At 43.5% G+C, this 23639-nt stretch overlaps 1 protein-coding gene across 1 annotated transcript in view; it reads right to left on the reverse strand.

Annotated features, from left to right (window-relative positions):
• Positions 1 to 21104, reverse strand: part of LOC127600326 (eukaryotic translation initiation factor 3 subunit H) — a 109288-nt gene extending 88184 nt beyond the window's left edge. Inside the window, exon 1 of the mRNA XM_052064823.1 lies at positions 20928 to 21104. Within this exon, the coding sequence (XP_051920783.1) occupies positions 20928 to 20987 (60 nt within the window). The 5' untranslated portion in view covers positions 20988 to 21104. The remainder of the gene's footprint in view (positions 1 to 20927) is intronic.
• Between the last annotated feature and the right edge of the window lie 2535 nt (positions 21105 to 23639).

The raw sequence follows: 23639 nt of genomic DNA on the forward strand, positions 1-23639 counted from the left end.
TGTTTGAGAGGGAATCAATTGCATCTGTGCACATACTGCATGTTTGACAATAAAGTTGTACTTGACCAGACAAAGTACACCTCAAAAGATCCCTATGATGAGTAACAATAATGGAGTAGGTTTTCCCTTGTCCAGAAGTGGGTCACCAGAGGGCCCCCTCTGGAGCACCGTCTGGAGGTGGTGCTCCAAGTCGAACATCCTTGGGTTCAGCCCTACACCCATGGGGGCTCGGCTGGTGTGCGAGTTTGAGAAGTTCCAACTAGATTTGATTGGGCTCTGGTTCCAGTCGTCTTGAGAGGTGTTGAACTCTCTTCCGCTCTGGAGTTCCCCACAGTCAGAGGCACCGAGCAGGCGTGGGTCTTTTCCCCTTCCCAAAGAAAACTTTCCAAAGGTGTTTGGTTTTTACTCATTTTGCTAGCTCTTGGGTTTAATTTCAGCGGTAACCTATCACGTGACCAAGAAGCACGCCTTGGCCTGCGTCAAGAGTGACATATCGTACACGGATATAACAGAGAATACGGTAGTTTTTCAAAATAAAACATCTTTCAGATACCGAAATGAATAAAACGCAAGTAATGCGGTACCAAATGACCCGCGGACCGCCCGGGGTTTGGGCACTATTGTGTTCGGCTATTCTTGTCACGGCACTGCAAGTTTTTTAATAAATCCATCCATTATCCAAGCCGCTTGTCCTCACGAGGGTCAGAGGGGTGCTAGAGCCTATCCCAGCTGTCCTCTGGCAGTAGGGGGGGGGGGGGGGGGGGGGGGACTCTGAACTGGTTGCCAGCCAGTCGCTGGGCACACAAAGACAAACAACCATTCACACTCACACCTAGGGACAATTTAGACTACTGTGCATATTTTTTTGGAATGTGGGAGGAAAACGACATATGCAGTGAAAGCCCACGCAGGCACGGGAGAACATGCAAACTCCACACAGGAAGGAAGGAGCCTGGATTCAAACCCCGCACCCCTGCACTGTGAGGCAGATAATAATAATAATAATAATACATGTTATTTATAAGCGCCTTTCAAGACACCCAAGGATACTTTACAATAACAAAAAACAAAACAATACGGGTTGAGCAGCGGCAGCCAAACGCGCCAGCGTTCACTCAACCCGGAGGTCAGAAAGAAACCACAAGGGAGTGAGAGGGGGAGAAAAAAAAACATGCTCGAACTATGTGCTAACCAGTCGTCCACCATGATGTCCGTTTAATAAAATTAGGGACATAGATGGAGGTTAGTTAGTTAGGTTTTGGTTAGTTTATTCACACATTTTTTACATAAGACTTATTTTTAACTGCAAATTCCTCCTTTAATTGCAAACAATGGTCCATCTGATGTTATGTCAAAATAAATAATCAAACCCGTGATCTTAAATTCTTCCTTCAAGTGTTTCAGTATTAGTGGTTGGGATGTCAAATGTTAAATTTCAATGACATTCTTCGGCAAAAACATTACATGGTTGAGCACAAGTATGAGGAATCGTGTGAATCTAGTCTGCACCGCAGTTTTTCTGTTTGTTGTAGAATTTCATAGTTGAATCTGAATGCACGTGGGCTTCACAGTGCAGAGGTACCGGGTTCGATTCCAGCTCCGGCCTCCCTGTGTGGAGTTTGCATGTTCTCCCCGGGCCTGCGTGGGTTTTCTCCGGGTGCTCCGGTTTCCTCCCACATTCCAAAAATATGCATGGCAGGCTGATTGAACACTCTAAATTGTCCCTAGGTGTGAGTGTGAGTGTGAATGGTTGTTCGTCTCTGTGTGCCCTGCGATTGGCTGGCAACCGATTCAGGGTGTCCCCCGCCTACTGCCCGGAGACAGCTGGGATAGGCTCCAGCACCCCCCGCAACCCTAGTGAGGATCAAGCGGTTAGGAAGATGAATGAATGAATGAAATCTGAATGCACCTAGGCACCAATGATAACCAGAGATTGAGATTATGGATAGCTGACCGAGCAGACAGAAGCAATGAAATTTAACTGCTGTACTGACAGTGAATGATCCCTCTCAAAGCTTGGCTGTCAAAAAAAGTGATTTTAATGTCAATAGTGATTGTGTCAATGTAGTGCACCACGGGCACCAGCAAGTACTCTAGAACCATTTGAGTAGCCCACAGACCAGTTACAAAAAGTGGTGGAACATTGTGATATTCTGGGAATGTTTTATGTCATTCTATGTCATTCTATGTCATGTTTTATCATTTAAAATTTTAAACTGGCAGAGATTCATAGAAAAAAGGTTTTGCTTGTTTATACAGTATATATGAGAAATTATTAACACCATCTTCAGGAAAGGCATCCATATATGGCATATCACATTTGTGGGATGGCGAGATATGCCCTTGCTTCCCGTTTGGTGGATTTGTTGCAGATTTAGTGGGGGCGAGATGGGGGAAAAAAAACTTCAACATAAAACTCCCTCTGATACAACCTGCGATGTACTGACTGAGGACAAGCTGTGCAATGCTTGTTTAGGATTGGCCAAACTTTGTGATCCGTGAAGCTTACTAAAGTTTTTCAATAAAATTCAATATGGACGCCTTGGGCTAAACCCAAACTACAATTGTTTTTCTGTGCAGTGTCCCAAACGAGTGTTTATCTTCTTCCCTATATCCTCAAGATCACTTAAGTCCACATACAGTGTTTGATGTAGCAAGACGCTTATAAAGAAACACAATATGATGCCTCCAACGTAACTCAGCCTAGCTTCACAAAAGTGTTTTAGACTGGCACCCGTTTCTTAACTTCAGCAAAGTGTAACCTCTAAACATTGAACTGAAATTGGTTGATTTTCAAATGAAACATTCCCATAAAAAATAAAAGAATTACGTTTTGGCCATCTTTTTTATTTTTTTTAATATATTATTCTTACTCAGACAAGTGTCTATAAAGAAGAGTATATATACATCCATTTTCTGATCCGCTTATCCACACAAGTGTCGGGAGCGGTTGGAGCCTATCCCAACTGTTTTCGGGCAGTAGGCGGGGGACACCCTGAACTGGTTGTCAGCCAATCACAGAGCACACAAAGACGAACAACCATCCACGCTCACACAAAGGGACAATTCTTGAGTGTTCAATCAGCCTGCCATGCATGTTTTTGGAATATGGGAGGGGACCGGAGTACCCGGAGAAAACCCACGCACGCGTGCACGCGGAGATCATGCAAACTCCACACAAGAAGGCTGGAGCTCTGCACCTCTGCACTGTGAAGCCGACGCTCTAACCAGTCGAACCCCGGGCCACCCATAGAGTATATCGACTATATTAAATGTGAAAACAATTAAGTAAACTACATTAACATTAATAAGTAATGTTGCAACTAGGATAGGGTTGCCAAGATTAGTCCACTAGTTATGACAACGCCGGCGATCAAAATAGTCAGCAAATTTAATCGACAAGTTGTTCATGCATTTATTTGGTGCTTTGTTTTGTTTCTCTCCAAAATGCCTTGTGTCTTGCTTCTCCCACTGGCTGTAAACCTTGCTAGTGACACATTTTTGTTGTAATGTATAGTGCTAATCCGCGATGTGAACAGAAGCATTGTGGATGAGACAGTGTCACGGCCATGCTAAGAACAGAGTCAGAAAGCTTGGGCAAATTTCTCCAAGAACACCTGAGTGTCAGAGACTGGAATGGTTCAGAATTGTGTTCATGCCGATGTTAAAATAATGATTCCTTTGCTGTGGCTTCACAAACACCTCCATGGAATTTATTTTGCAAAATCTTGGCAGGATTTTCTGTTTCTTTGCATTTCACCGATTTTCCTAGTGCCATTGAGGGTATCACTAATTTACATTTTTCGGAGGCGTTCTTTCAACATCCCTTGAGTCAACTCAAGGAGGCACGATGTGGAAGAGAGATGTGCTTGTAATTTTGGAGACTTTTTAACAATTAAGATTTGTTAAGATTTTAACAATTAATCTTTACTAGGCAGCCCAGTGGTCCAATGGTTAGCGCGTTGACCTCACAATGCAGAGGAACCTAGTTCAATACCAGCTGTGGCCTCTCTGTGTGGAGTTTGCATGTTCTCCCATGGGTCTGTGTGGGTTTTCTCCGGGTACTCTGGTTTCCTCCCACATTCCAAAAACATGCATTGCAGGCTGATTGAACACTCTAAATTGTCCCTCGGTGCGAGTGTGAGCATGGATGGTTGTTGGTCTCTGTGTGCCCTGCGATTGGCTGGCAACCAGTTCAGGGTGTCCCCCGCCGACTGCCCGAAGACGGCTGGGACAGGCTCCAGCACCCCATGCGACCCTTGTGAGGATGAGCAGATTGGAAAATGAATGGATGAATGGATAATCTTTACTACAACAAACTATCTGATATAGTATACATTATCTAATACCAAGGAAAATGCAAAGGAAGCACCAAAAAGGAAAGATGGTTATCGACAACAATTACAGGTATAAACTTAGTAAATAGTTTGCCGTGCAGTTTGGTAAGCGCTTACAATATAATTCTGCCACGCAAGTGTGGTGTAAACGAGTATTTACTAGATAAATAAATAAGTCAGGCACAAACTACGCCAAATGCAGATTACAACAAAAATGCAATCAAAACCCTTTTCCACTTGCATCTTTTTGTTTCATAAAACATGACGTAAACGCGGACTATAATACGGAATCACTCAACGTATTATATGGGCAGATAAATACATGAAACGTATAAAATTTTAAGTTTACTGATCTTGTAACATCACACACGCTACTTACTGATTAGGAAATGGCAGATACTGCCTGCTCAGGACATTGGCATCTCATCAATGAAATGTGGACATCTTTTCGGCGGTCTTTCGGCTCATTCATGAAACATACGGCTGAATTTATCCTCTTCATAGTTGACTGCTTTACAACTTTGCACAGAAGCATTTCAATTGGTCATAGTTCAAGTCGCCGTGTACTGTCATCTCTGTGTGTTCAACATCAGAAAATTTAAATCCAAGTCACTCTTTTTTTGTACATGGGCAGCACATACAAAAAATACATGGGCGGGGCACAGCTGGATCTTCAGACATTTCTACATGCACGCTCCAACATGCGACAGCAGACAAAATATGTATCCACACCGTTTTTTTAACCTGCGAGGTGGAAAGACCAGGCATGTTGTAGACCAGGGGTGCCCATTACGCCGATCCCGATCTACTGGTAGGTCTAAGAAAGGTCTGCAATTGCAGCTTGTGATCAGAGCTGTTGCACTCTATTTTTTATTGTCATTATTCTCATTCAGTTTGCTTCGTGTACAATTCACTGAGAGCACGGGCAAAGAACAGGAATCTAGGAGGGCCCAGGGAAGCACTTTAAAATGGGACGTGTGAGCTATGATAGTTAACAGGCTGCAATAGTGCATCGCATGTCTCAGTTTCAGGCCGTTTCTCATCATGGTGTGTGTGTGTGCGTGCGCGCGTGTGCGTGTGCGTGTGCGTGTGCGTGTGCGTGTGCGCGCGCTGGTATGGGTAGATCCCGGGAGGTTAGTTGATCGAAAAGTAGATCTTCGGTCCAAAAGGTTTGGGCACCCCTGTTATAGACACTCGCCTCAATGTCTCGTAAGACGTAAACCTACAGAAAGCTTGCGCTTCAGCCTCAACTGAAAGCACTCGGCACCCCCATCTCGTCCTCAGCTTTTTCTCCCTCGCTTCTCAATACAACCCATCAAATTGCAGTCTTTGCAATTATAAATTCACTTCTGGTAAAATCGCGATTATATTGCAAATGCAATATAATATTGCAAATGCAATATAATCGTTGAGCCCTGCCCAATACATTACAAACCTGCCTTTCATGGCAGCGTGGTGGTGATAAACGAGCACCTAAAAAGGAAGAACGTTACGCCTGATGCCTCATTTCATTTCTGACAAAGACAGCCATCTCTGGAAGCTCACCAAGTTGGCACACACAGGTTGCCGTCTGGGTTTTATGCAAGCCAATGATCCTGTTCGGTACGGTATTATATTGGAGCCTCTACCATGGATAACGGAGGCTTAGTCAATGAATTCATGTTCAGTAAGAACTAAAACAGTTTTTGTATGCCCGTGGTTGACATTGTACAGGAACAGCGCAGGACTCGCACTTGTTGTGGTGGACCTCAAACGAGTCACAATCATCATGTTGCAATTTGGTTGGGTCTTAAATGTAAGTGGCCAAGACATACCGGATTCAAATTACCGTATTTTCACGAATATAAGGCGCCATTAAAAGTCTTAGATTTTCTCCAAAATGGACAGGGCGCCTTATGGTGCGGAGCGTCCTTTGTATGCGCTGCGTTCCAAAATCTGTCTGACAGCCGACACGCTGTTTATATAGAGAAAAGGCGGAAGTGACTGTGGCCAGGCATGCGGGAAAGAAGTCGGCCAATCAGGGAAGGGTGGGCGTGTATATATACACACACACACACACACATATGGGGGGGGGGGAGAAAGAGAGAGAGAGAGAGATAGCGAGAGAGAGAGAGAGAGAGAGAGAGAGAGAGAGAGAGAGAGGACAGGCAAGCTGGGGAGCAGTCCGCCAATGGTGAAGGGTGGGCGTGTAAGTGGACGCTAAAGGTACCACAAGCAGGTACCAACACCTGTATAGAGTGTGGCAATGTGCATTGTTGCAAAACAACAACTCCGGTTTTGGTTTCTAAGAACCCCTGAAAATAAATTCGACAAAAAGACACGCATACGAAGCTCAGTTCAAACTTAAAGCCACCGGTTATGCTTTTGGCATGCATGCCCATCTCACAGCAGCGGTGAAAAACCAAGTCAAGCAAATGAACGCTGAGCTTGCCGTTATTCCCGGAGGCTTGACTAAAGAACTCCAACCGCTGGACATTGGCATCAACCGGGCGTTCAAAGTAAAGTTGCGAACGGCATGGGAACAATGGATGATCGATGGCAAACAACTTTACAAAGAGTGAGAGGCAGCGCTGGGTGAGTTACGCCACAATACCCAACAACGAGAGGGAACGCTGCGTTTTTGATGGATTACGGTACTTGCACAATTGTTCAATTCTTTCTGCACACACGCGCGCTGCCACCATGTTTCGCTCTGTTCTTTACTTTCAAATGTGGGAAAGCTTCACACGAGAAAAATGTTGACTTTGCTGTTGCTGCTCCTTTCCGCTCGGCAATGCGTAGCAACTCACACTAGCATGTGATGCGTTCAAAGACAACTGGGATGTGCAGTACACTCTGCTTCTGATACAGAGGATGAGGACTTTGATGGATTTCTGGGTGATGATTGATCGAAAAACGTGAGAACATTGTACGATGGCTAAATAAAATACACCCGAACTCAGTTCTGCTTTCGTTGCCTTTTTAAAAACGTGTTTTTAGCTTGTATCTGTTTGTCTTGGCATGCTACCGTATGCTTCAAGCTAACGTGTTAGCGTGCGCGCATGCATGCCGTATGTTTAAGCTAGCGTATGTTTTACCACTGTAAAACTGCGCCCATTGGTACAGTGCGGTCTGTCTATGTGTAAAATACAGAAATGTCACCCATTAATGAGACTGCGCCCAACCGTACGGTGCGTCGAATAGTCGTGAAAATACGGTAAACGTCACTTGCAAAAAAACTGCACACCAGAGGGTGGTGGAAATGCTCAAATGGAATATAACATGGCCTATTTCACACATAGCGATTTTACTATTGTTTACAAGAGACAACATTGTGGCAATTTTAGTTTTGCGATATTGCCATTATCGTTGCATCTGCAATGTTTTTTCGCACATTGCATTTTCCTTAGTCATTTGATTACACTACCTTCTAGTTATAAAAAGGGCCCTAGTGCCCAAAAAGAGTAAACTCTGTTCACTCTGTGTATTCATAGTTTCACGGTATTAGTGCAATTCTTTAGAGTGTATGTTTTGAAATGCACTGACCATTTACGGCCACAAATTTTAAGGCCACAGTATCGCTTTCTATTTATGTTGTTCCATCATTTATAAACATGTCAGGAATGCTGGTAAAAGCAGCAAAGTTTAATTAAGGTTGGCTGTACCAGCATCTTAATTGTCTTCATCATCAATTTGTACATACCTTAAAGAATTCAAGCTGTATAATAGGCTTGGTTAACACTACAGGTCTCAATGCGTAATTTGGATTTTGGGGTGAAATCCGGAAAAAAAAAAAATAGTTACATATTAATTCATGCAACCTCAGTCTGTCTGGTGTGTGAACCATATGCCACCCTACTCTCCTCAAAAAACGACCAGCATGTGCAGAAGAGAAGACGTCCCCAACGTAGCGTGAACATAGGCAAATGAGGTCCAGCGAATAAGGGCTCATCTTTTTGCCATCTCATATCTACGCAGGAGCGATGCGAGAGGAGGTATAAATATCTCCAGAGATAGCTACTAAAGATGAGGTCGTTTCATTGCCGCGCATAATAAATGAACCGTCTGTGTGGGTGAATTACTACTCTGGCCATAAATGTCCACTTTATGCTTCATGTTTCAGGTGGGATTAAATAAAGTCAATACTGCGACTCAAAGTAATTATGCAGATTCACGGACTATTGTCAATCTCCCCCTCATGCACTGTTTCACTCACGCACGGAGTGCTTTGCGTTTTGGATCACGAACATTCGGCGCGCCGTATTGTTGGGCGCAGTCTCAGTAAGGGGTGCTATATCTGTATTTGACACATACACAAAACGCACTGTATTATTGTCCGCAGCCAGGCATGGTAAAACATACGTCAGCTTAAACATATGGCATGCATGCACGCACGCTAAAAACACATTTTTAAAAAGGCAACGGAAGCAAAACTGAGTTCGGGTGTACTTTATTTAATAATTTTACAATGTACTCACGTGACAGGTACCTGCTAGGGGTGTGCCTTTAGCGTCCTCTTACACGACCACCCTTCACTCATAGGCAGACTTCCACATGCCTGTCGTCACTCACTCCGCCTTTTCTCTATATAAACAGCATGTCGACCAGAGGGGCTCTCACTCAGGCTTTGGAACTCGGCGCATACACTAGACGCATTATAAGGCGTCCTGTCCATTTTGGAGAAAAGACTTTTAATGGCGCCTTATAGTCATGAAAATAAGGCAAGTTCCCGTGGCACACCATAAGAGCTCTCACAGCACACTTACGTGTCCTGGCATACTGTTGAAAATCACCGTTATTTGGTTGTTGTTTTTTTTTTTTTCAGTGGAGGACATTGCAGCGTACCGTTGCAGCACAGGTGGACACGGACCGCTTGGACACAGACTGCTTGCACTTGAAGGCTGCTTCAAAATAATCTGATTGTCTCAAACAAAAGTGGCCCCACCACGCAAGCTTTAAGAGCATCATTCTTCTATGAAAGTTGTAATAAATGAGTGTTTTAACATGTTAATAGTCATATTGTTATTGGAACGCTTAAGTATTTTTCCATGAAAAGAAAGTGAGTCCGTTGAATTTACAGAATACATGCACGTCATGGGCACATAGTCAGGATGATACCACCTCTGCCAATTTGAGCCAGGAAAAACAACTGCTCGGTTTAGCATAAGATAAGAGATCCTTTATTCGTCCCACACTGGGGAAATTTACAGCCTCCAGCAGCAAGAATGTATGTAGAAAGAAGAAAGAAGAAAGAGAAAAAAACAACAAACATCTTTCAATTAAATGCAATATGAACACAAAATGGATAAATCGCAGTACTATTTACGATTTTCCTTCACATCATTTAATTATTATTATTATTGTTATTTTTTATTCATCAGCCTGACAGCAGTCGGTAGGAACGAGCGTCGGTATCTCTCCTTCTTGCAGCGCGGGTGTAAGTCTCTGGCTGAAGGAGCTACCAAGTGCTGTCAGGGCGGGCTGGAGTGGGTGGGAGGGACTGGCCATCATAGCTTTTAGCTTAGTTAGCATCCTTCTGTTGCCCACCTCCTCCAGAGTGTCAAGGGAGCAACCCAGGACAGAACTGGCCTTCCTGACCAGTCGCTCCAGTCTCTTTCTGTCCCGGGCTGAGATGCTGCCTGACCAGCAGACAATGCCATAATGGATGGCCGAGGCCACCACCGAGTTATAGAACAAGTTATAGAATGAGTTATACACCATCAAAATATTTTTTAATAGGCCTTGGGCTGGTAAACATGCATCCCAATTTTCACAGATTTAGGTGAAGTGTAGAACCCGAAATGCTTCATTAAAAATTGGTACGGCACGCTATGGACCCATTTTTTGATAAGCACACAAGAAATATTTATTTTTATGTCATATCTGACACCTGTGTCAAGTTCCGTGAGTTTTCGGCCAGGTTTCGACCCTCAAAAAAATACTTTCTTTGCCAGCAGCTCATCGCCAAGGTAACAGCATGTGACAAAACAAAAGGTTTTGAACAACTTTTCATTTCAAACTTCTTTAGATGAAAGACCCAAAGTTTGACGATCATCGGCCAAACTGTCCAAGAGGAGTGTGTTGAAATATGACCTCCAGAAGAGGCAAAAAATTCCAAAGTAAATTCAAAATCGCGGACTTTCAGTTAGGTTTTCCATATGGTTGCAAAAGACTCTTGTCGGTTTGAAAAGCAAAATGTGATGGTAAGAATCATAATGATTTCATCTGGAAATGTTTTATTGCACTGCAGCCAACATTGCAACCCTGTGCTAATGCGATTTGTTTCATACTTTAAATCTCATTTGCAAACAGAGTTCTGGGTTCTCCTGAACTCAGAACTTGTTAATACCACGCATCCCAAGTCAGAAAAGGGGATATTCAGAATATACAGCAATTGTTTAATCTCAGCGGGAGTGTGATAGAAGCCCTCATCGAGCAGCTTGCCACTTATGTGGCAGCGAGTCTGCTGACAGGCTTCAAATTAAAGCTACAACACAGCAATGGGTTTGCCATCTGAGGAAACCCCTGCAGCTCCACCTCTGACAGGCAGATCACATAACGCAACACAAGAGCAAGTGTTAGACTGCATTACTGCACTCAGGCTTTTTTTTTTTGTCCTAATCGCTACCTGAAACTGAAACCTTTGCTTCAGCGCTATCGCTCCCATGAAGATTAGATTGTTTAAATTTAACTAAATATGATTAAAACGTTTGCTTGGCGAGAATGCGAGAATAAGTTTGGAATATCTCAGGAGTGCAACAGAATGCACAATGAGGTGAAATATTTAGATATGAAATTTGTGTCCCAAGACTCCCGGGCAACTTTAATTAGCAAGATAAAAGGAAGGCAGTAGTTGGCTAAGTCAAGTCCTGTGTTGAGGCACACAGAGTAAATGAGCTGCTTTGTGTCCACTGCAGTGGGGGCTGAAGGGCGTGTGTGTGTTTCTGTGTGTGTGCTGGGGCAGTGGGTTAATGCATGGACGCACATGGAAATGAAGCTAGTTTGTCCTCGGCTGTTCAAATAGCGGTACTACAGCAACACACTTTAACAGGGTTATTCAACGAACTATTTCTTAAAGGGGATCGGTGATTGGGCCGAACAGTGGCACTGATGTGAGGACAACCTCGATTTTACAGACCTAACACATTTCTTCCTCCTGGAAAAACTCAGGAGTGACTTCATGCATTTTTGATGACTACATTCAGCACATCATAATGATGCACATTATTTGTAGACGAGGTTCGCTTTTTTTCCCCACACATTAGCCTAACTATTTGTCATTAAAGGGAATAGGCAATCATTGCAATACTGTCTCCAGGCTTGCTTTGACAAATTCGGCTGTCACTTGGTGTCAGAAAACAGTGACCAATTGTCCCCCAAATTCATATGCACAGCCATATTCATGTCTACTTCATCCATCCATCCATCCATCCATCCATCCATTTTCTGAACCGCTTAATCCTCACTAGGGTCGCGGGGGGTGCTGGAGCCTATCCCAGCCGTCTTCGGGCAGTAGGCGGGGGACACCCTGGATCAGTTGCCAGCCAATCGCAGTGGACGCAGACTTTTTGAAACATTTTAAAATCTGACAGATCACAGCCAGTAATCTAGGGCACCATTGGTGAACAAAACCGTATGAAGAAGGCCCCATTAAAAAGGGGAGGCCACAGCCAGGTTGACTAGCCGAGGGGCAAAACGTACGCTACAATAAAAGCTACCGGAAGATGGAGAGTCCGAGCTTGGCTCTCTGTGCACGGGTACAGCATTTTTATAGCGCTAAATTCCTACTGAAAGTTTTCTCATTCACATACTTTCGGTTTTTGCGGTCAAAAAAGGGAAACGTTTAGGTCTGTTGCTTACGTTCAATTCCGTTATGTTTCCACTTTCATCGGAGTCAAACAGACAATCTACTTCAATCTGTGAAAATATAAAAACTATCAGCGCGATATTTTGGATTTTGCTGACATTAAATGTGAACTCCTGTAAGGAAAAATACCACCTCCACAATATATTAAGCTGATCATTTTTATATTTTTACAGATTCAAGTGGACAAACGAAGCAAACTGTGTATAAATTTTGGTCATAGCTTTCAAACATTTCTCAACACTAAAGTTTTGCTTGACTGCCCCAAAGCTACTTTACATATGGGCGCACGTAAACTGCCCCCATTCCCTCCCCTCACTAGCTCTCTTTTGGATATTTTGACGAACTTCCATCTTTGTACGGCTTTTTAGCTTCCGCAATGTTACAAGCAAGTTGCTACGAGTGCTTCATAAATTTCAGAACCGTCTACTTAGGATATAATGATATATCATTTCATTGCTGTATCCTTGTGTCTGCCATACAATCCAGATATTTCGAAAGGCATTGGACTTTCTACATCAATACAAGAACTGAGCTCTCTTCCCTTAGCATCCAAGAGCGTAAAGTACCGACAGCAAGTAATACATGTAATGTATATGCTGGCGTAAGGGGTAGCCATTCGCGATTATGGTAAGCATCAACCTAATCAGCAATTAAAAACATCCTCTTACACTCATTTTAATTACCGTATTTTCAAGACTATAAGGCACCATTATGGACAGGACGCCTTGTGATACGGAGCGTCTTGTGTATGCGCTGAGTTCCAAAACCTGACTGACAGACGACACGCGGTTTATATAGAGAAAAGGCGGAAGTGACTGGACAGGCATGCAGCAAAGAAGTCGGCCAACCGGTGAAGGGTGGGCGTGTGTGTGTGTATATCTATATATATATATATATATATATATTATGTGGAGAGAGAGAGCAAAGGCAGACGTGAGTGAGGACAGGCATGCGGCGAAGAAGTCCGCCAATGAGTGAAGGGTGGGCGTGTAAGTGGACGCTAAAGGGACGCTCCAAGCAGGTACAGTGCACTCCGCTTAATAGAACACCGGTTAATAGAGTAATCCGCTTAATAGAGCAAAAGGCTCTGGAACCGATTTGCCTAATGCAATTTCCTATAAAGATACTCCGCTTAGTAGAACAGATCTCCGCTTAATAGAACAGGCCGTAAGCAATGAACATTGTAAACTAGTGGTTTTCGAAGTGTAGCTATCGCGATACTGTACCACTATCGCGAGAAAACGCGGTAGTTCTAGCCGTATACAGTAACAGGTAGCACGCGTCACTCCACACATAGACACACGCACGTCACAATGGCTTCAACTTCATTCAAGAGACGAGAGAGAGACGAAGTGTAGCTATCGCGATACTGTACCACTATCGCGAGAAAACTCGGTAGTTCTAGCCGTATACAGCAACAGGTAGCACGCGTCACTCCACACATAGACACACGCACGTCACAATGGCTTCAACTTCATTCAAGAGACGAGGGCTATCACCTGCGGATAAGAAGGACATACTCAGACGATACGATGCATTGCCGGATTCTCAGAAGGTACGCCCGCGGTTTCCAGGACTTCCCTCTTATCCAGCACATTGAGAGGGAAGTCAACCGCAAAATTACGGACTCCTGTTTCCAGACAAAAGTAACGAAATTTTTCTCGTGATTTGAGATGTTTGACTGAAGTTGATTAAAGTTGTTGTTTTGTTGTTTGATTAAAGATATGGACGTCCACAGTCGAAATATCTCTTCTAACTCGTCAGCAGGGGTTTTTCTGCGTGCATAACTTGGTCGTCGACGTGTCTGAAGGTGTACCTAATAAAGTGTCTCCGGTTAATAGAAACCCCGCTTAGTAGAACAGAAGCGCTTCGGCCCAATGGTGTTCTATTAAGCGGAGTGCACTGTACCAACACCTGTATAGAGTGTGGATATGTGCATTGTTGCAAAACAACTTCGGTTGTGGTTTCTAACAACCCCCAAAAATAAATTCTACAAAGAGACACGCCTATGAAGCTCAGTTCAAACTTCAAGCCATCGGTTATGCTTTTGGCATGCATGCCCATCTCACGGCAGCGGTGAAAAACCAGGTCAAGCAAATGAACTCTTGAGCTTGCCGTTATTCCCGGAGGCTTGACAAAAGAACTCCAACCGCTGGACATCGGCATCAACCGGGCGTTCAACGTAAAGTTGCGAACGGCATGGGAACAATGGATAATCGATGGCAAACACAACTTTACAAAGAGTAAGAGACAGTGCTGGACCAGTTACGGCACAATTTGCGAATGGATTGTGGCTGCTTGGACGAACGTGTCTGCTTGCACTATTGTTCAAGTTTTTGGCAAAGCCGGCATCATTTCTGTGGAGCCACATGGCAATGAGAGTGACTCTGACAACGAGAGGGAACACGGCGTTTTTGATGGATTACCGGTACTTGCACAATTGTTCAATTCCGATACAGAGGATGAGGACTTTGATGGATTCCTGGGTGATGATTGATCGAAAAACGCGAGTATATTGTACGATGGCTAAATAAAATACAACGGAACTCAGTGTTGCTTCCGTTGCCTTTTTAAAAACGTGTTTTTAGCTTGTATCTGTATGTCTTGGCATACTACCGTATGCTTCAAGCTAACGTGTTTTTAGCGTGCGCGCATGCATGCCGTATGTTTAAGCTGGCGTATGTTTTACCACTTTAAAACTGCGGCCAATAATACAGCGCGTTTTGTCCATGTGTAAAATACAGAAATAGCACCCATAAATGAGACTGCGCCCAACCTTACGGTGCGCCGAATGGTCGTGAAAAGCCGGTACAATAAAATATGATACAACATGACAAAACAATGTTCAACACTTCTAGGACTCCGCTTGGTTTAAAACAATTTCTTGAGCAAGACAGTTGAGCTAAAACAGCTGAGCATATTAGCACTGAGACCTAGCCTCATAGCAAGCAGGGGTCTTGCTGGCTGGAGCTCAGCGTAGGGTGACCACTTGCTTATAAGCCCAAAGGGGGACAAACTTTTTGGCTCAGGGGCCACATTGACTTTTAAAATTTGATAGACTGGCCGGGTCAGCACAAGATAGATTTATTAACATATCAGAACATATTAAACATCAACAGAACAAAAGCATTAAAGTATTAACATACTTTTTAATGGGAGCAGTCTGGTTGGAATCATGTCGCAATTCTCAGAACAGATCTGAGGTGTTCATCACTCATCCGGGATCTGTGGGGTGCTTTGTTGGTGTTCATCACACTAAAAGTCTGTTCACACACATATGTCGAGCCAAACAACACCATCATTCTCCATGCCAAAGTCTGGATGTTTGGAAATTTGGCTGCACTTAACAAAGCATAAAACATATCCAGTTTCAGGAAGTGGAACTTGTCCTTTAACATCATGTCACATTGGAGATCTATCAGTTCCAACTGCAACTCCTGTGGCACCAGCTGATGTGCCCTGTCAATTATTCCAAAATCACAAAAGCGACGGCAGAATTCCTCATGCAGGTCATCCAGTGATTTTCTGTATTTTTTCACATGTTGTGGGGCCTCCTTTAACGTAGCCAGTGTGGGGAAATGAGCAAATGACTTGGCTGACATTTGCTTCGAAAATAAAATCAGCTTGCTTTTGAAGGCTTTGACGTTTGCTTGCATTTCATGCACAAACTGGTTTTCCCTTGGAGCTTCATATTCAGTTAGTTTATATGTGTCAGTATGTCCACGGGAAAAGCAAAATTACAAAGCCAATCTGTGTCATTCAGCTCAGGAAACTTGTCACCGTTATCAAATTGCTCTAAAAATGAAATAATCTCCCGTCTGAGCTCGCACACACGTTGACATACTTTCCCCAACTTAACCAGCGGATATTAGAATGGTACAATAAATCCGTGTGTCAGCTTCTTCAAGGAATTGAATAAATTGACGATGGTGAAGTCCCCTCGCTCAAATAAAATTGACAAATTTCATGACTGGCTTCACGATGTGGTCAAGCTGCAGCACGGATTTACACAGTGCTTCCTGGTGAATTATGCGGTGTAGGAAAATTACCTCCTGCTCAGGGTTGTCCTCTTTCACCCTGTCCTGAACTCTCTTCAGCATCCCGATTTTTTTTCCTGTCAGATTCGGTGATCCGTCTGTGGTAACGTTGGTGAGCGTTCTCCAAGGTAATTTGTGCCCCTGTATGACCGCTGTTAAATAAATCCTCTCCTCGTGTTTTTCCTTTCAGGGATTCCATATCCAAAAACTCCTCCGTAATCTCGAACTTCTCATTAATCCCTCTGATAAAAATTAAGATTTTAGCAGTGTCCTTACCATCGTTGCTTTCGTCCAGTGCCAAAGAATATAATGAAAATCTCTCCGCTTTTTGGCTTAGCTTGCTCGTTAAGTGTTCGTCAATTACTTCAATCCGGCGAGTCACTGACGTGAGAAAGGCTTGGTGGCTCTTGCTAGTTTGAATGCCAGTAAAAAACTTGTCATCGTGCTTGCTTCTTGGATGGAAGTTGATCGAGTAAGTTTGGTTGACCCTGCAAACTTGCTAGTAACCCGTCAGCAGTGACTGTACGTTCTTGTGTTGAAAGGTTGCTGGCGTAATTTGCATGTTTAGTGGAAAAGTGACGGCTGATGTTGCATTCTTTTAAAACCGCAAGAGTTTCTTGGCATATACGACATACAGCCTTGGATGGGACTTCTGTAAAAAAGTATTTAGGCCTTCCTTCTTAGACACCCGACACTCACTGTCGACTTTTCTTTTCTTTGACATTGCTGCAGATGGCTTGCGAACCAACCAGTAGAAGGAGAGCGATTACTGAATTGGAAATCTCTCTCTCTCTCTCTCTCTCTCTCTCTCTCTCTCTCTCTCGGCACCGCAAAAATAAAGTCACAGCGCCACCTGGTGTTGAAAGCCAGTCACTGCAAGTAAAAATGAAATAAATTGCGGGAATTCACATCAAACCTTGTACTGTATTCTGAACCAATCTTCGGCGGGCCGGATTAAAAAGCCCAACGGGCCGGATCTGGCCCGCGGGTCGTCGTTTGCCGATCCATGTTCTAGTCGTTTCCTTTATTTATTTGATTTAGTGACATGCAAGATTCAGGCCACAGACGAAATGTCTTGCTTGCTTTTTGTTTGCCATGCAACTATACAGAGAGAAGAGGAAGGGATCCTCAGACAGACGACAAAAAAGGTTGATCATCGCTAGTCAATCTGGTGACGGGTGGTTGTGTTATTTCTGTGGCTAATGGTAAATGCTATCTTGGTTATTGAAGGTCATGTGAAACGATTACTTCATTGCATAAGGTAGGCTGTTTCCGAACTGTCCCTGAAGGCAACACTCACATATACAGACAGAAACTGATAATGAAAGATAGACTGACACAGACAGATACTTCATTCATCCCATGCGGGAAAGTAGATTTGCTTGCTCCATTAAGCCCCTATCCCGCTGAGCTAAGTTGTTGTTGTTTTAAAGAGTGAAATGGGGAAAAAAGGATGAAAGAGGACAAATTAAGCTGATGCAGGCAACATTTAGCCCCGACTCACGGCAGCCCTATCTCACGGCAGCCCTATCTCACCCGCATATACATACGCACGCACGCACGCACACATGCACTGCAACTGTGACCTGATGATGACGGTGTATGACGTCAACCGGGAAAAATAATGTTGCCAATAAAAAAAATTGCCATTTTTTATTGTGAATGTGGTGCTCAGATTTCAGCAGTGTTTGGTCACAGTCACAAATCTTCACCAAAGGTTTGCAGACAGTTTTTGTGATTTTTCTTATTGCAAAGAAATTTGGATCATGTCCAAAATTCTCCTGCGACAAGAAAAGTACAGAAGGCTGTGGGTGGTTTATGATGGCAGGGTAACATTTAACTTAAGTTTTTGGTGCAGCAGGTAACATCTACAGCAGGGGTGCCCAAACTTTTTGGATCGAAATCTACTTTTCGATTAACTAACCTCCCGGGTTCTACCCTTAACGGCGCGAGCATGCGCACGCGCACACACATGTGCACACGCCATGATGTAAAACAGCCTGAAACGGAGGCATGCGACGCCCTTTTGCAGCCTGTAGCTCACACGTACCGTTTTAAAGTGCTTCCCTCTGCCCTCCTAGATTCCTATTCTTTGCTCGTGCTCTCAGTGAATTGTACACGAAGCTAACTCTGAATGAGAATCATGACGATAAAAGAGAGCACAACAGCTCTGAACACAAGCTGCAATTGCAAACTGCTGAGCGCCAACAACTTCCGGTGACGTAATTACACGCCACCGTAAATGTAAGATTTACCTGCTTTATTTTATTTAAAAAAAAGATTTAGTGAAAATGAGACTGATAAGATGATCAGGGTGCAGTGTATATTAACACAAAAAATATATTACTAACGTGTACAAAAATACACAAATGGTTGTTTTTTTTCTTCGACACGCCTCGGATCTACTTGGGACCTGTCTTAGATCTACCGGTAGATCAGGATCTACCTAATGGGCACCCCTGATCTACAGTATCTAGTGTAGCAATACAGAGCAGTCCTTGTGACAGCTCACCTCTTCTCTGTACCGGTAAATGTTATTTAAGATAAATCAGTCAGTCAGCTAGTGTGTTCCAAACAGTGAACACCGGTCACTAATTCCTGCTTGCTTTCGCGCTGCCTGCTTTCAAACTGCATCTCGTTTACTCCCAACGACTGCACAAGTGGAGTCAGGCAGCCCTCATGAACTCGAGGAATGGAGTGCAACAAGGAATTTATTCACTTGTTGCACTCATGGCACAAATAAACAACCAGGTTGATGGTGTGTCTCTATCGGCGGGTAAATTGCAATCCTGCCTAATAATCCCCATTTTTAATTAGTGTAGCTGTAATCTACAGCTACATTTTTTTTTTGCATTCTGAAAATGCAAGTCCTGTACATACAAAAGGGGACCCCCATTATTAGGCATCCTGTCCATTTTGGCAAAATTGAAGACTTTTAAGTGTGCGTTATGGTCATGAAAATATGGTACATTTCAAATGATCCTTAGACAAGAAGTTGTAGTTCCGGTAAGGCGAAAACAGATGCTCACCAGCCCATGCCACTAGGCCGCGCAAAGTGAAGCTGAGGATATATATTGTTTGTGCTCATAGATTGGATCGGATGTGTTTTAATAAAAAGTATGCAACACATACACACACGGGAAGAAGATACAAATTCCACTGCAAGCCTCAGAACTTTGAGGCAAACGTGCTAATCTGTTCCGAGTGAAAAATAACAATTGGAAGCATTCCCCATCATTTAATTCAGAAAATGTTTCTGTAAGCGTAATTTTGCCATTAATGGCTCTGATTGTTGTCAATCGCCGGAGAGAGGAATTTTTGGCCTGTCGCATGTTGGTTATTTTACCATGATTACAGTGTGTTTTCTGTGGATTGGTTATTTTCGCATGATGTGTCGGCTGCCGGGAATCGTTTATGTTTCCGTGAGTAATGGGCTGTGCATTGCGCCTGCCTTGCGTTAGCCCCTTCTGTCTCTTTTCACTAGGTTTTCATTTTGTTTTGTCACTGAAAATAGGCTGTTGTAGGCATAACCTGCCTAACCCTAACCATAACCCTCAGAGCAGGTTTATCAGAGACTTCATACGTTTCTGGGCAGCTTAGCAAGATTGTGTATTTCGGTAGAATCTATAATGTTTAATGTGCATGTAAAAAGCTTAACGTGGCTTAATGTTAAACTATGACGAATCATCACCCACATTTACATGCACTACACCACCAACACCCACTTAAATCATCTGAAAATACCAAAACAATAGCCAAACTATTTTGCGCATCAAGTTTTTACCTCCTGAGAGATGTTCACTATAGGGAGTCAAATTAACATGGGTTAAAGTCTGCAGCCAATTGCCACCAAAATTCATGTGCATATCTCTCCCTATGCCCACAGTGATCTCTGAAAATATCTAAAACAATCCCCTTAGTATTTGGGATATTATGTTTTCCTCATTAAATGACATTGAGCTCAGACATATGGAGAGGAAGACTGTAATGTCCATAAAGTCTCAAAAATGGGTGTGATCCTTTTGATATTGTCGGACATTGATGTGGGCATGGGTAGAGAGACGTGCACATGAATTTGGGTGGAAATCGGGGGTTGTTTTCTAACATTAAGCCACGTTCGGCCTTTTCTCTACTGGGAGTTTGTATGGTGAGGGAAACGCTTAATGCCCGTAAAATCCAAGACACTGTGGCGATTGTTTTGACATTGTCAGAGCTTTAAGCGGGCCACAGACATGCATGTGAATGTCGATAACGATTCGTGGTAGTTTTTTTAACACGAAGCTATGTTCAGCTTCTTTTTTTTAATCACGCGTTTTCGACTGTCCTCGTACCTAGACAGCAGGACACATTTTGCGTCTTTCCAGATGCAACAATCGATTTCGATTTCTTTAAATGTGAAAAATTCATCATCAACAACGAAGAGCGAATCCAAATCCACGACGACAACGCCTCCAACGCACGAGTCGGTGACAAAAACAAGCGTGGGCTCTTTTTACGTCAGTGGTGGGTTGTAACCACACTCTACATAAATGACACCTTGACCGATCACGACGTTTATAGCTCACGGTAACGGTCAAGAAGGCACGCTTCATTAGCAACTAGCCGCCACGATTGTGCTTGCAACAGCTTCGCATCTGGTAGTGGTACCGGCCGTTTCGAACAAATTTGTCCTAAAATAGCGAACCAAAATCATTCAGTGACACTTACCAAACCATCAATCTGGATCTGCTTCACAGGAGAGTCCAAGGTGCCACCAGTCGAAGCCATTACAACGGTAAAATAGTCGAGAGCTCTTACTTGGAAACTACCGACAAGCCGCTACACGAGGAAAAGGGGGACCCTAGTTTTAAGACGGACATCCTGTTGGTGCAGGAATACACGTCACAAAAGACATTTCCGGAATCTGAACGTTTCCATACAAAATAGTACGTTCGTTTTGTTTTCTGTTTGCTGAGAATTGTATTATGACTTGTTCAATAAAGATTAAAAAACTCACGTTTTAGCCAAATAACAACGACAACAGAAAAAAAAGTTTCCATACAAAATAACGCCTTGTGGGAAACATTTTCTGGAACTCTCAATTCATAAAAATAGATTGACGTAAAACGTGGCTTGTTCCTTTTTAAAATGTTTGTAACAAATAAAGTAAGAGAAGTACATCTAATGATATTTTACAACATATATCCTACTAATTTAGATATGAACTAGCTGGTTCCCCGCCCTCCGGGCGGCTCATCAGCTAGTTCCTGCGGAAGGCTGGTAAGGTGGTGGTTCGCCGCCCTCCGGGCGGCTCATCAGCTAGTTCCTGCGGAAGGCTGGTAAGGTGGGCCTTCGGCCCACAAAAGTGTTGTTGCTTGGTTCAACTTTTTGTTCATCTTCATTGCTTATCGCGAAAATAAAGAGATGTTTAGCTCTACTAAATAACTAACAATTTCATTGCAATGCTTGTGGGTAGACAACATTTTTTCGCTAAGATGCCCGCGCGATCGTAGTGAGCCACTGCCTGAGCGGCGCAGTGGCGGCGCGCAGCGGCGCAGTGAAGTAGGTACGTTTTGAAAAGGGACAGACGGAAGGACAGACCGCGTGCGGGACAACGCGCAATATATAGATAGATTGGATGATAAGTGTCCCGTAGTTGACTGGTCAGCAATCTGGTCTCACAGTGAAGAGGTTTAGGGTTCGATTCCAGCTCCGGGATTCCTGTCTGGAGTTTGCATGTTCTCCCCATGCCTGTGTGGGCTTTCTTCTCGTGCTCTGGTTTCCTCCCACATGTCAAAAACATGCATGGCAGTTTAATGGAACACTCTAAATTGTCTCTAGGTTTGAGTATGACAATTTCTGTATTCTTGTGTTGGGTGACGATGTATGCCACTGGCATTATTGCTTAATGTTTGGTGCTATTTTGTGTGGAGGGATACCGTGTTATGGGGTGTATATAAATAAGGGGGGTGAGCTTCCCTGCAGTTCGCTTCTGGCAGTGACGATGCATTGAGGCACGTTGGGTGTTCAGCGACTCAGTGGTAGCGACCACAGAAAAATACGAAACGTCTCCAGTCTTATGCCTAGAACATAGTGTAGTCACCAGCAATGATGTCTACACATGAACAGCGAGAGACTTCCGCAGTAGTAGGTTCAACACATTGCTGTCTTTTTCTTTCTGAATGACAATGAGATAGTTTGTCATCAAATTACAGGACAAAAATAGTAAAAGTGAAATGTGAATCATATCCAGTCTTTTGCAATCTATCTTCTATGAAGCGGTACCTTAAATGTATCGATCACATCCGAGCCACTTATCCTCATGAGGGCCGTGGGCCTGCTGGAGCCTATCCCAGCTGTCTTCGGGCAGTAGACGGGGGACACCCTGAACTGGTTGCTAACCAATCACAGGGCACACATAGACGAACAACCATCCATGCTCACAGTCACATCGAGGGACAATTTAAAGTGTTCCATTCACATTCCATGCATGTTTTTGGAATGTGGGAGGAAACCGGAGTATCCGGAGAAAACCCACACAGGCACGGGGAGAACATGCAAACTCCACACAGGAAGGCAAGAGCTGGAATCAAACCGAGCAAATCTGCACTCTGGGCTGACATGCCAGCCAGTCACTTAGTGACAACATGATGAAAGAATTTTACTATTATCCTGTCAGGTGCATCAGGGAATCAGACCCTTAAGACAAACTTTAAAACACAAGAGAGACAAGGAGTCATGCAGAGTTGTCTTTTCTTGCAAGGAGAGTGAATGAGTGTAATTCATTACAAATTCAGAACAGCTCTGAAAACACTTCCCTTGTCTCCCTTCTTTTTATTGTCTTAGGGAGGTTCCTGTAACACAAATTTCTAAAGTGGTGCAGGAAACATACACAATGTATTCCAAAGTAATTGTAGGAGTCATGCTGACGGTTGGCGGGTTGCGATAGCCGTCCTGAGGCTGGTATCTTCACTTCTTCTTTCTCAGTGGCTGTTATCTTGACTTCAAGATTGCGAACTGCAAGATGGTCTCTTCACCATGATAAACTACATACTTTGATTTGCACACTGTGTACTTTTCCTATTTTCGTAGGCCTAGGTAAAATGTACCGGGATTATATTTTTTCACTGTAGGTGGCACTACAGAGCCATTTTCAGCAGGCCCAATGAGTGTGGGCAATTTGGTGAGTTTCGTGCATGTTTATGTTCCCCAAAATATGCTTCATTTCTGTGAGGAAAATGTAAAGGATGATCAAATTAATGTATCCAAAAATAATCGGGACCTCACCCCGACCCCACAAAAAAGTTCCCCATTCATATTAAGTGAACCACAGAAAACACTTTTTGAAAACAAATCAAAGTAATTATGGTAAGTCAACAAAAAGGTCTTTATTTTAAAATGTCACTGTTGAAAATGCAATTCCAATAAAGTGGCAAAAGC

This window comes from Hippocampus zosterae, chromosome 5, assembly GCF_025434085.1.
Source record: "Hippocampus zosterae strain Florida chromosome 5, ASM2543408v3, whole genome shotgun sequence".
NCBI classification, from domain to species: Eukaryota; Metazoa; Chordata; class Actinopteri; order Syngnathiformes; family Syngnathidae; genus Hippocampus; species Hippocampus zosterae.